The 11,816-nt window shown below is 38.3% G+C and overlaps 2 protein-coding genes across 4 annotated transcripts; both read left to right on the forward strand.

Moving 5' to 3' along the window:
• Positions 1 to 925: 925 nt before the first annotated feature.
• hprt1l (hypoxanthine phosphoribosyltransferase 1, like) lies at positions 926 to 7,249 on the forward strand. 2 transcript variants are annotated; one of them, XM_008411357.3, is made up of 9 exons: positions 926 to 1,300; positions 1,632 to 1,688; positions 2,745 to 2,928; positions 3,152 to 3,217; positions 3,312 to 3,329; positions 3,622 to 3,704; positions 4,087 to 4,133; positions 4,612 to 4,688; positions 6,464 to 7,249. In XM_008411357.3, the coding sequence occupies exons 2-9, from the start codon at positions 1,681 to 1,683 to the stop codon at positions 6,509 to 6,511; spliced, it is 531 nt and encodes a 176-aa protein (XP_008409579.1). In that variant the 5' UTR covers positions 926 to 1,300; positions 1,632 to 1,680; the 3' UTR covers positions 6,512 to 7,249. The 2 variants fall into 2 exon arrangements, with proteins under 2 accessions (XP_008409579.1, XP_008409578.1); XM_008411356.3 differs by having other exon boundaries at positions 939 to 1,300; positions 1,582 to 1,688.
• A 2,339-nt stretch (positions 7,250 to 9,588) lies between these two features.
• nudt7 (nudix (nucleoside diphosphate linked moiety X)-type motif 7) lies at positions 9,589 to 10,940 on the forward strand. Of its 2 annotated transcripts, XM_008411355.3 has the most exons (4): positions 9,592 to 9,814; positions 9,896 to 10,102; positions 10,186 to 10,344; positions 10,426 to 10,940. In XM_008411355.3, exons 2-4 carry the CDS (start codon positions 9,932 to 9,934, stop codon positions 10,777 to 10,779), a joined length of 684 nt encoding a protein of 227 aa, XP_008409577.1. In that variant the 5' UTR covers positions 9,592 to 9,814; positions 9,896 to 9,931; the 3' UTR covers positions 10,780 to 10,940. The 2 variants fall into 2 exon arrangements, with proteins under 2 accessions (XP_008409576.1, XP_008409577.1); XM_008411354.3 differs by having other exon boundaries at positions 9,589 to 10,102.
• The last annotated feature ends 876 nt before the right edge of the window (positions 10,941 to 11,816 follow it).

Raw genomic sequence — 11,816 nt, forward strand, 5'->3', positions numbered from 1 at the left:
ACTTCTAATAACTACTGCAGGGAAAAGAGGGAAAGTTTTCAGAAAGAAATGTTCATTCACTCTAATTGACTGTAGTGAAGAATAAGATTTTTTAAAATTTGCAACACAGGAAGAAAAAAACCTAATTATGTAATTTGTGTGATGTTTGATTTTTGCAAACATATCACATAAAAAGCAGCAGGTACTATGTCAAATGTCATACTGATATGTCAAACATGATCCCAGATGCATTCCATCTCAACGTTATTGAATTTCTAGTTATAAGAGAACCAAATGACAATGCTTAACACACAGATAAAAGGTTTATCCACTAGCAACAGGAGAATCCCCTCCTACCACTACCCTAACTAATTAAAATGTAAGAAATCAGATAAAGTCTTGAGGTGGAACAAAATATAAAGCACAAATCACACAATACTTTAATTATAATCAACAGTGGTGGCCTATTGAGACTTGTTGATAGGTTAAATATATTTCAATCTTGCACTTGTGTGCGCCCCTGACAGACATTGCTCTGGGCGAGTGCCCATATGACCCTAGTTAAAAGGCTCTGCACTTTAAAAACTATATATATATATATATATATATATATATATATATATATATATATATATATATATATATATTTTATTTTTTTTTTTACACTTTTGGAAATAATTTCAGGCATGTTGATGAAAATGTTAGATAAAATTAAATATTGGTTTAAAGACTCAAGTGGTCTTTCTTTTTTAAGTGTTTTACATTTGAGCGCTTTTTAAGTAGCAGAAATTTACAACAACAAAAAACCTATTCGTAAATTATTACATAGACATATGTATATTTTTTTTCCTTTCTGCTGTAAAAAGCGACTACAATAATCTGAGATCTGCTATAAATCCAGACCAGTGCGCAGTGGACACGACGCGGTTACTTCGGAATAGAAACGTCTTCAATTTTGTTTTATGCCTTTTTTTTTTTTTTACTGCGTCATCTCGCCTCTTCGGCTCAAAACTCGCCTTTCATCTGCAGCAGTTTCCTCAAACGCCGGCAGCGCCACCAGCGTCAATATAGCGCATTTAATCCGTGGTTGTGTCGCAGAAATCAGATTATTGGGCAGGTAAACTGGATTCTGACGTAGAGGGCTTAAACCCCGACGGGGAAGTGGAGGAGCGTCGCGGCCGGAAGCAGCGGTTCAGGAGGGGTGCAGCTCAGCCAGGCTCCTCCTTTTCTCCTCTTTTTAAGAGCTGGACATGACTCCGGGATAAATCTCTGCGGCTGAGCGGAACGGAGGACCGGCTGGAACATGGCTTCGTATCTGCAGGTGAGGCTGTCGGCTCCCAGCTGGCGGGGCTGAGCGGCGCTCTGATAACTTGTCCACTTGTCAGGGTGTGGTTTATGAGCTGCACCGGCTACCTGCTGTAGGCCCTTTTCCCGAGAAGACTCCTGCCCAGATCCTTCTCGTCTTGATTTTGCTCTGCAACTGTCACGCACGCCTTAATCCATTTTCTCTTTAGGAGTGGAGGGGGTAAACAGGTGGTTGGGTGGGCTTTTGCATTCCTCTAATGCACTGACCAGACAAATGTTTGCTTGTTGCTGTCTCAGATCGCAGATGATGAGAAAGGACATGATCTAGACCTGTTCTGTGTGCCCAGACATTATGAGAGCGATCTGGACAAGGTGATCATCCCCCATGGACTCATCATGGACAGGTGAGGCACCTTCAATGGGAAACACCTTTTGTACGTTTGTCGGGTCAGCTCCCATGGCATCTCACTCTGGGGGTGTTCACGGCATATGTCCTGAATTATAACGTCAGTTATGTCCACGTACTGTACAGAATCTGCACTCAATACTGGGTTGGGGTTTCCTTTTTAAATGAATTGCTGCGTCAGTGGTGCACGTGTGGCATGCAAGTTAATTACCAACTTGATGAAACACTGACGCACTATCACCTGCAGATGACATAACTTTCCAAATCAACCCTGATTGTGGAAAGTTCTTGCTGGACCTCAAGCAGCTTGTATTCTGAACCTCTTGACTGTTTCTCTAGTCTCTGAGTTTTTGATTTCCAAATTACATGCACATTTTTTTTCTAAAGACTGGCTTTGGTCAACAGTTCGGTCCTCCCCCCCCCCATCTTTAGTCCACTGTAGATGCATCTGATGCTGTCTGTAGTTCAGGAGTGGCTCTAAGTATTGCGTGATGGCTCTTGCATCAAGACTCCAGCTGGAGTTAATTGCCTTGTTCCAAACTCTTAAATGTTCTTCGCCTCACAATCCTGCAAAGGCTAACTCTGTTGGCAGTGCAACTTTTTATACCATTCTTTTTTCTTTTTTTTTTCCTTCCTGAACTTTCCATGAACTCCCAGCTCTTTTAGCAAGAATTTAGTGGCTTATGCTTTTTTCATCCATGTTTAAGTTGACCAAAGTACAATTTGTAAAGGGAAAAAAATATAAATTTTATTATTGGTCTCATGTAATTTTCTGTTCCTGAATTTTGGTTCTTCATTAGTTGCATACTTGGCATTTATCAGTCAACTTATGCAAACCCAAAACTGAAAAAAAAAACAAAAAAACGTTTCGTATTCAAACTGCTGTATATTATTTACAGAAAATTATGAAAGTTATGTCACAAACTAATATGAAAAGAGTAAAAGTAACAATATGATGCATTAATTGAAAGGTGGGGCTGCTAAAAAGCGTTTGCTGATTCCCCGAGTTAATTTTTCTCCGTCCTACTGCAGCGTCTCAACCTCTTTCCTGCAGGACGGAGCGTCTGGCGCGTGACATAATCCAGGACATGGGGGGACACCACATCGTGGCTCTGTGTGTGCTGAAGGGGGGCTACAAGTTCTTTGCAGACCTCCTAGACTACATTAAAGTGCTCAACCACAACAGCGATAAATCAGTCCCGCTGACGGTGGATTTCATTAGAGTGAAGAGCTACTGTGTAAGCTGCCTTACTCATTACATTTCCTGAGGCCGCTTGTGCACTGCATTTGGCAAAATACCAGTGAGAGTGGTCTATAAATGATGAATCTCCTTCTGCATTGCGCATAATGTGGAGATTTAGTAGGCCGTGCGGAGTGAGTTTGGACATTTGAATCCCAATCTGAAGTTGCTGAAGTGAGTCATTATGTTTTTTTTTGTTTTGTTTTGCATGCGTCACCTAGAATGATAAGTCAACAAACAGTGTTAGAGTGATAGGAGGAGATGAGCTTTCCACCCTATCAGGGAAGGTGAGTCTTCTCCAGTGCATCAGCTCACACATCCCCTGCAGTAAATCTGGATATTTACTACTTCTTTTGCTTTTCCCCCCCCCTCTCTCCGCAGAACGTTTTAATCGTTGAGGTAAGAGTGTGGTGGATGTGCAGGTCTAATGTTGTTTTAACTTGGCATTTATCACCTGACTAGACTAAAAAAAAAATGCCTCTAATTGATTTACATGTGTTTTGCAAAGCAAATTTGTAGTTTACCAGACTAGAGCTTGTGGTTGTCACTGTCCACTCAGTTTTCTTACTTCTATTAAGCATTCTCACACACAGTCATCTGTAGTTCCTATTTTCACAAATGTTACATTTAAGAAGTGCATCTCTCTGTTATTATTTGTATTTTTTGTGACCACTTCCTGCTGCTACGTAAGGACATCGTAGAGACTGGACGGACGATGCAGACGTTACTTTCCCTGCTGAGTGAATGCAATCCCAAAATGGTTAAAGTTGTGAGGTAGGCGCCACCCTGACGCAGCACAGGGCGCAGACAGCTGAATTACACACCACAACTTTGACTAGTACGTCGCGCAGAGTGTGTCAACAGTGCTCTTAGCTAATGGATACCTGAATTAGAGATGTAATGTGACAGAGGGAGGGAGGAGCTTAGGAGTTAATCTGCTGCTCTATAAACTGCACTGCGGAGGCCGAGGATATTTCTTCTTATGTTTTCCTGGGGTCTTTAAAAAAATATATTTTTTAAATTTTTCCCACACAGGCTATATACTAACCAAAATACTACAAGACAAAATGCTTCATAAAAAGTACTAAGATGTTACAGGACATTTCTACTTGTTATTGTGTTAATTTCTCCAATATTTTCTAAATTATCTTTCCAGCCTTCTGGTGAAGAGGACTCCGAGGAGTTCGGGCTACCGACCAGACTGTGAGCATCTCTTTTACTCACTAGTGTGTTGCAGTTCAGTATGATGGTGTTCTTTTCATGCCTGTCACTCAGCTGTGCCTCTTGTTCTTTGGTAAAAGCAGGATTAGTGTTGGTTTAAAGAAAATCTACAACAACATTCATTTATTTATTTATTTTTGTACTAATTCATGCCTGCTTGCACCCAGTTCACACAGTCTGTGGTTATGTAAGGCTTTTAGGTTTGAGTGGGATAATCTCTTCAAGATTGCCCCTCAAGGACAGCTGTTACTGTAAGCGGGTTTTTTTTTTTTTTGACTTTCCGCTAATGCCCGACTGACACCTTAATCATAGCTTTGCAGAAATGGTAGGCGACCAATGATGATTTCTTCGCTACAGAGTCAATTGGAGTGAATGTCTGATCATTTTACCCCTGCTGCCACCTAAGAATAGCCAGGGTTCTTTAAATAACTTCCAGTGAGGGTTTCTATATTTGTTTCAGACATTGGTTTTGAAGTACCGGATGCCTTCCTGGTGGGGTACGCTCTGGACTACAATGAATACTTCAGAGATCTCAGTGTAAGTGATGCAAAAAAAAAAAAAAAAAAAAAAACAGATTTAACTGTGTTATATTTTGGTGTACATGTGTATTTTAGCTGTATAAATTTACACAATTTTTTAAAAAACTTCAATCACTACAAATATGGAAACATTCAAAGTAGTCTCCGGCTACATTCAAAGTAGCCGGCTTTGAATGTAGTAAAAAAAGAAACGCAGGCTTCAGACTTGACTTCCGACTTGAATCAGCAAAAGTACAACAAAGACTAAACATACCAGTCACTGGCTGCTCGGTCAGCTCAGTCTCATCTTTGTTGATGCTCATGCATGTACAGCTGCACCCTTCATTTACCCTGACAATGATACTGGTGTCATTGTCATTAATCTCTGTAATTTCCTTTTCCACTGTCTTTATGACGGTAAACTGACCTCTCCCCTCAGTGTGCTGCCCCCTGTTGATCACTTGAAGTATTTGCTCACAAGTACCTTTCAAAATTGTAGTCTGATGTCTGAAATGCACATCATTACAAAAAGGTATTTTTATTTTAGAAATTAAACCATCATGTACCGCACAGTGGTAATGCAGACCTTCATCACCACCATGTAATCAAATCGCCAAAAAACAGCAGAAGACAAAAGCAAAAAAAAAAAGATCTTTTGAAATTTTCCAAAACATTTACTGTATATGATTTGAATTTAATATTTATCCTCAAGTGATGAAAACATTTCCTTCAGTCAATAGAGACTTGAGGCTGGACTTGGATGGGAAACTGTAATTTTTCAGTCCAATTGTTGAATGATTTATTTTTTTGTGTGTGTGTTGCCTTAAATTAAAAAACAAAAATGCATGCCAATTGCACAAAGTATATTAGGCTACTGTAACATGGTCCACTTTGCAAACTATCAGCCACTTGAAAATTCTCAGGATTTTTGCACTTTTTCCACCTGAGATCTTCAAATGATTCGAGAGAAGGCTGCAACAAATTAAAAATGACTTTCCAACAGCCAATTGGTCCTGGTATAAGTCCATCCTTTTGGCCTTTAAATGGTTTCCACATTATTTTGTTCACATGTAAATTTAGCAGATAAGTGAAGATTTTTATCTTAATGTACTATACGTTATTCTGCAAAGAAAATGACTTAAACATCCGTTCATACAAGAGTTTTTGGTCTGGACATGAGTTGTTTTTAAGGTGAATGTCTAATGAAGTCAGACTCCTCTTCGTAGGACCGAAGAGGCTAAAGTCCTTGTGCTGTTTAGGAAATCAACTTCTAGTCGGAGAGCTGTTGCTGTCTCCTATTTCAGTGAGGCTGCAGTCTAAAACGGTGAAGTTGTGTAATATTAGCAGGAGAAGAAATTCACAGGTCAGACAGCTGAATGACATTGAAGGCTGCCTTGACTGTTGGAGGGGAAGTGCAAGGCACAGCTGGCTAATTAGTGTCAACTGAGCTGTTCGAGTAAAAAGCTTGCATGTGTCGACCGGCTTTATCGTTTTAGTTTTCAGGTTCTTATATGGAAACGTACTGCCTAGTCATCGTGCATGTAGGATGCCGGTTTTTTTTGTTGTTGTTTGTTTTTATGCAAATTTTATGAATAGATGCAGCAAGAAATGTTTGATAGAGATGGTGTTTATCAAAAGCTTTATTTTTGTACATAACTGAATCTTTAGAAGCTGTTGTTTCTCCACTGACTGGGTTACAGACTTGGAACTGTTGATTCTTTAAAATGTCAAATTTAAACAGGAAATGTCTCCACAGTGATTCACTTTGTCCTCATGGATTCCACTCTTTTGCAGCACATCTGTATACTGAACGATCAAGCCAAGGAGAAGTACAAAGTATGAGTTCAAAGTGTTGCAGATGTGACTCCCTGAAGACTTGGACCACTGTGATGGACCCTGCTTAGCTTTATTGTGTTTTTGAATCTTATTTATTTTTATATATATATACGACAATCCACAAAACATATGACCTGTGGTATGTTATGGACCTTAAGAACATTTCTTTTCATCCTTATTAAAAAGTGGGATTAATTATGTATATTAGATATATTTTTGTTGAATTTTAATTATTTCCCATATTTATGTTTATAGACTTTAGCTGTGAAGTTGTTTTAGACACTGAGAAGAAAGAATGTCTTTAATTTATTCATGCTTGTTAATCAGGTCTCGTCTGTATACTTGAGCTGAGTGTTATGCTTTTGATTCTAAATGCTGAAAAAACTCATTGTTCTATAAATTTGTTTGTAATACAATATATGCTTTATTTAATATATTCCATGTTTTCATTAAGGAACAGTTTACAGCAATACAAGTCCCATTAAAACCATGAATCCTTCCTCTGGTGTAGTTTCTTAGTTACTTATGGTTCCCATTTTAAGAGCTAATGTGTGTGAATCTGAAACCATCTATGGGTTGAAATTCCTTTGTTTCATAATTTCTTTGCTTGTTTATTTCTTTTTTCAAACTTTTACTATCAAATGCGGTATAACTGAGTTTTGTTTACAGCCTGCCTTTCTCACACATCTGTAAAGTTCTGTCAACACATTTTCATAAACTGAGATTGGACATTTTTGATTGTCATTCCAAAACATTAACGTTGTTTGACTTCTGTCTAATGCTTTTCATTTTGCATACGAGCCTCATGACTCATCACTCAGTTTGATAAGTCATGATTTCAGAGGTGACATCCAGATGGTATGGTCAGAAGTTGGAGTAAACGCCATGAAAGCATGAAATGCACCTTATCTTGAATGGTCAGTGGTGAGTCTCTAGTAACAGTTTAACATAATTTAAATGCAAAAGCCAATCTAAGTGTTGCTGCTGCTCATATCCAATCTTTTATGACCACCAAGTGCCCATTTTGTTTCTGAAGTCAAGCCTAAAAGTGAAGGTGACGGAGTCTTTTGGTGGACTCAATGGACTTCATGAAACACCTGAAGACCCATCTGTTTAGACTGGCTTTGGGAAAGCATTGTTTTTTATTTTATTATACATTTAATTGCTTATGTGGCATTTTGTTGTTTTATGGTAACCTGGTACAAAAAAGTACTTCTGATAGCCACATCAACATAATGCAACATCTTTCAATCTCAAAAATATTCCTTTTAAAGCTGGTTTAAAATATTCCTTAAACCAGCTTCCTAAATATATTTATTCCTAGTTTACTGTTTCCTCAGCTGCTTCTTCATATTTTGTTATAAATTGAAGTACTACTAGTACTACTACTTCTATTACTACTCTTAATAATGCCTATAATACATACCACTATTTCATATGAAGAATACATAATATAATGCTGACACACCAGAAATACACCCATTCAATATTTTTCTGACAAACAGAACAGTTCAATAAATTAGTTTAATAGTTTAACAAGGATAACAAAAATGCATGAATTTAAGTTATGTTTTATGTACAGGTAAATTAATGTCAGCTTAAGTGCATTGTAGATATGGTTAATATCTCTAAGTGGTCACAATCAGTACTGCTATAACATGACTATTATATTACAGCTGAGCATAAACAACTGGATACCAAATATAAATAATTAAAATCAATTATGTGTAGTGATGGGTCGGGCAACACCAATGCGTCGGCGCATGCGTCAAGCCCACAGACCAAAACCCGTGTCGGTGCGCGTATTGGTTTCAGCAAGTGACCGATACAGGAACTGTTTCGAAATAACATTAACGCGCCAAACTGTGTTTATAAGGAAGCGAATCTGTCAATCTGTCAAATGCATTTGCCAAACGAATTCTTGATTTTTTTTTTACAGCGTCAACTATAGAGCAGCTTCAAAGGAAATGTTTCCGCAGTGTGGGACCATTTTGATCTTATATTGGAAAATACATTTTTCATTTTTGTTGTTTCATCCGGTTCTTGTCAGTTTTTACTTGATCTATCTGAATCAAAATTCAGCTGAAATTGACTCTTAGTTTACTTTCATATTATGTTCTGCAGGTTAAGTGTCGCACATGTTTGACTAAACTGTCTTATTTAAATAATTCCACCTTTTCAATGCTAAGGCATTATGAGGCCAGGCATGAGAATGAAGTCCCAGATACACTTAGTAACACTTTAATAACATGACTCGGATCACAGTAAGGCCCGACTGATGCACACGCACATCCGCTGATCTGAAAACAGGCATTGTTCTTTGGTTTCAATGTATTTATGTATGCTGTATAATAATTGTAAAAACTAAAGGTAACTACTTCACGGATTTCGCCTATCACGGGTTATTTTCGGAAAGCAACACCTAAGAAAAAGGGTTCGCTATAAATGTAGTGTTTACTTAAATTTTTTCTACAGCAGAAGTTTTGTCAAAAAAGCGTAACAGCCTAAATTTCAAAATGATGTAAAAACTTTTTTTATATAAAAAATTGTGGAAAAAGAAACAGTCCATGCATCCTCATTCCAAACACATTCACTTAAATTTTCACTTTATGGTACATGTTCACATTATTTATTGACTGTATATCAAATATATTTTAAATTTAACTGAAGATATGACATAATACAATATATAATATTCAATAAAACACAAGGACTTAAATCTTATTGTATAGACTAGGTCATCAAATCACTACGATGCCTGTAGGAATTTTTAATGTCCAGCAGGTGTCAGTATTGAGTGAGACAGTATCGACACAGAATCAACAGTTTTGCTATGCGTCGAAACGATACATGACGCCTCATCTACCCATCACTAATTATGCGTAAACATTTAGTTGTATATCTAAAAATCAGTCTTTTATAAATTTTTAGGAACTCTTGCCACTCACAGTATGGCGACCGCATTGACGTATCGTTTTTTCCGGGCAGCGTCGACAAATCACGGCCGTGCTCTAATATCATTGGTTGTCATTCTTCTGTCAAGTTAGGTGGTTTGTTGTTTGGAAAAAAATGAGGCGGTTCTTTCGGAGAAAGCACCAATCGGCGTTAGCTACGCATACCAAGAAGGTGAACAGACTTCCGGAAGTAGTGTATAGTCAATTCGCATTGTATGTTTATTCAAAATGTTAGTTTTTAATATTTTCCTAATTGGAAAAAAGGTATTTACGTTAACAGCACATATTCAAATGTAATACAATTCAATTTGGTCGAAGCAGCTGTCAACTACTATGGACCCTAGTAGCTTGTGAGGTAAATCTTTGCTAGCTTCACTCCTTCGATTTAAATGAAAACTATTTAAAGCCATAAAAAGGCATGTTTGTTGTTTTACAGAAATTAAGATATTTCGTCGCAGGTCGAACAGCATTAATGCATGTTACCACTATGAATCTAAAAGAGGAGACAGTAGCCACTTTAAAGCGGTTTGACATTGGAGAAAAGTTCTCCTATCTTCCCGTCCTGCCTAAAGCGTCAGTGTTGATCCCCCTGTTTGTGAGAGGTGGACAGCTGCACACCTTGCTGACTCTACGCTCAAAGGAGGTAACCTGCGACGATGTCTCTGTGGAGGATAAATGCCGTCTTTCAGTTTCAGCTTTATGCGAGACCTTCTTTCATCTGTGTAGCTGAGGACCGGTGCTGGTGAGGTGTGTTTTCCTGGTGGAAAGAGAGACCCCAGTGACCGGGATGACGTTGACACGGCCCTGAGAGAGGCACAGGAGGAGATAGGTTTACCGCCTGATCAGGTCGAGGTGGTCTGCACATTGTTTCCAGTCTTCAGCAAGGTAGTGGAGTACTGTTACCTAATACACTTTGTGTCAGAGCACTAGATCCATCATTTTCTCTGATTTCTTCTTCTTCAACAGAGAGGCTTGTTGGTGAGCCCTGTTGTTGGTTTTATAGAGGAAACATTTACTCCAACCCCAAACCCATCAGAGGTTAGTGCCGTGTTCGCTGTCCCGCTGGACTTCTTCACCAGAGAGAAGGACCACTACGTTACCCATGGTGTTGCTGGGATGACTGGACCGCTGCACTCATTTTATTTCAGAGACCCTTCTTCAGGAAACCAGTATCACATATTTGGACTGACAGCTATGTTGGCAACATTGGTTGCTGTTCTCGCTCTAAAGAAAAAACCTCAATTTGATGTTGGTTTTGATCTTTTGGATCCTTTAGCCTTTTTCAAGAAGATTCTGCATAAAAGACTGAGTAAGCTATGATTGCACTTGATGCCCCTGTGACTCTTCTAAACTCCTGTAGCCAGAGTACAATATGATTCTCAATTTTTAAACGCCAGATGTTTTAAAAAAAAAAGATGCACTTTTGTTTCCACTAGTAAACATCTCAATGCTTCCTAATAATAAAAAAAAAAACAATTCCAGTGCTGTATTTCGTTTCATTAACAAACCCTGCTGACATATGCATTTCAACTGAGAATTATGTTTTTAAAAGCTTTTTGAAGAAACAAACCACCAACTCTGCTTTGCGTGTAAGTGGGTTGATGACATCACAAGAGGCACAAGAATCCAGGTGATCGACTAGGATTTGGAAATACTGAAACAGGTGAATAATTTAAGATTTCGACAACAACTTTGAAGAATTTGAGTTGCACTTGAGTTAGAGGGATTCATCCTCTAACTCAAGTTAGAGGATGAATCCCTCTAACTCAAGTACTCATTGTCGCTCTGCTCACAATGAGTACTAATTTGGATGGCAACGCTGATGCCAATTGTGACATAGACATAATGGTCTTTACAACTTCAAATTGAACAGAGCTGTTGTGCCGCTTGTCCCTTTTACACAGGCATGTGCCCTACCAAAGTTTCCCCATCAAATTTCAACACACTCTTGCCACTCCCAAATAACACCTGATTAGCAAGTTGCAAGAAAGTCTGCCGCTTGGAAGAAAAATGTGAAGGACAAAATAAAGTACCATGCCTGTTGATTTTGCGTGTGAATTGTCATAGTGAAGCCAGTTATAGCATCAAAAGCAGCTGAAATTTTAACATTTAATAGATATTACACAAACATGTTGAAACTTGAATACCAAAAGTTATAGTTTAACTAAAAGTTTCTCTTGAAGCGTTTTCATGTACCATTTCATTAATAAGCTAAGAGCACACTGAGAATAACACCAGACAGCCAAAGAATGTCTAATTATAGTCCTGTTCAAAACGTTTTTACTTCAAAGTGCTTATAGTTGGGCTGCACATTGGTGCAGCTGGTAGAGCTGTTGCCTTGCAGCAAGAAGGTCCTG

The sequence above is a fragment of the Poecilia reticulata genome, chromosome 6, assembly GCF_904066995.2.
Source record: "Poecilia reticulata chromosome 6, P_reticulata-male-v2, whole genome shotgun sequence".
NCBI classification, from domain to species: Eukaryota; Metazoa; Chordata; class Actinopteri; order Cyprinodontiformes; family Poeciliidae; genus Poecilia; species Poecilia reticulata.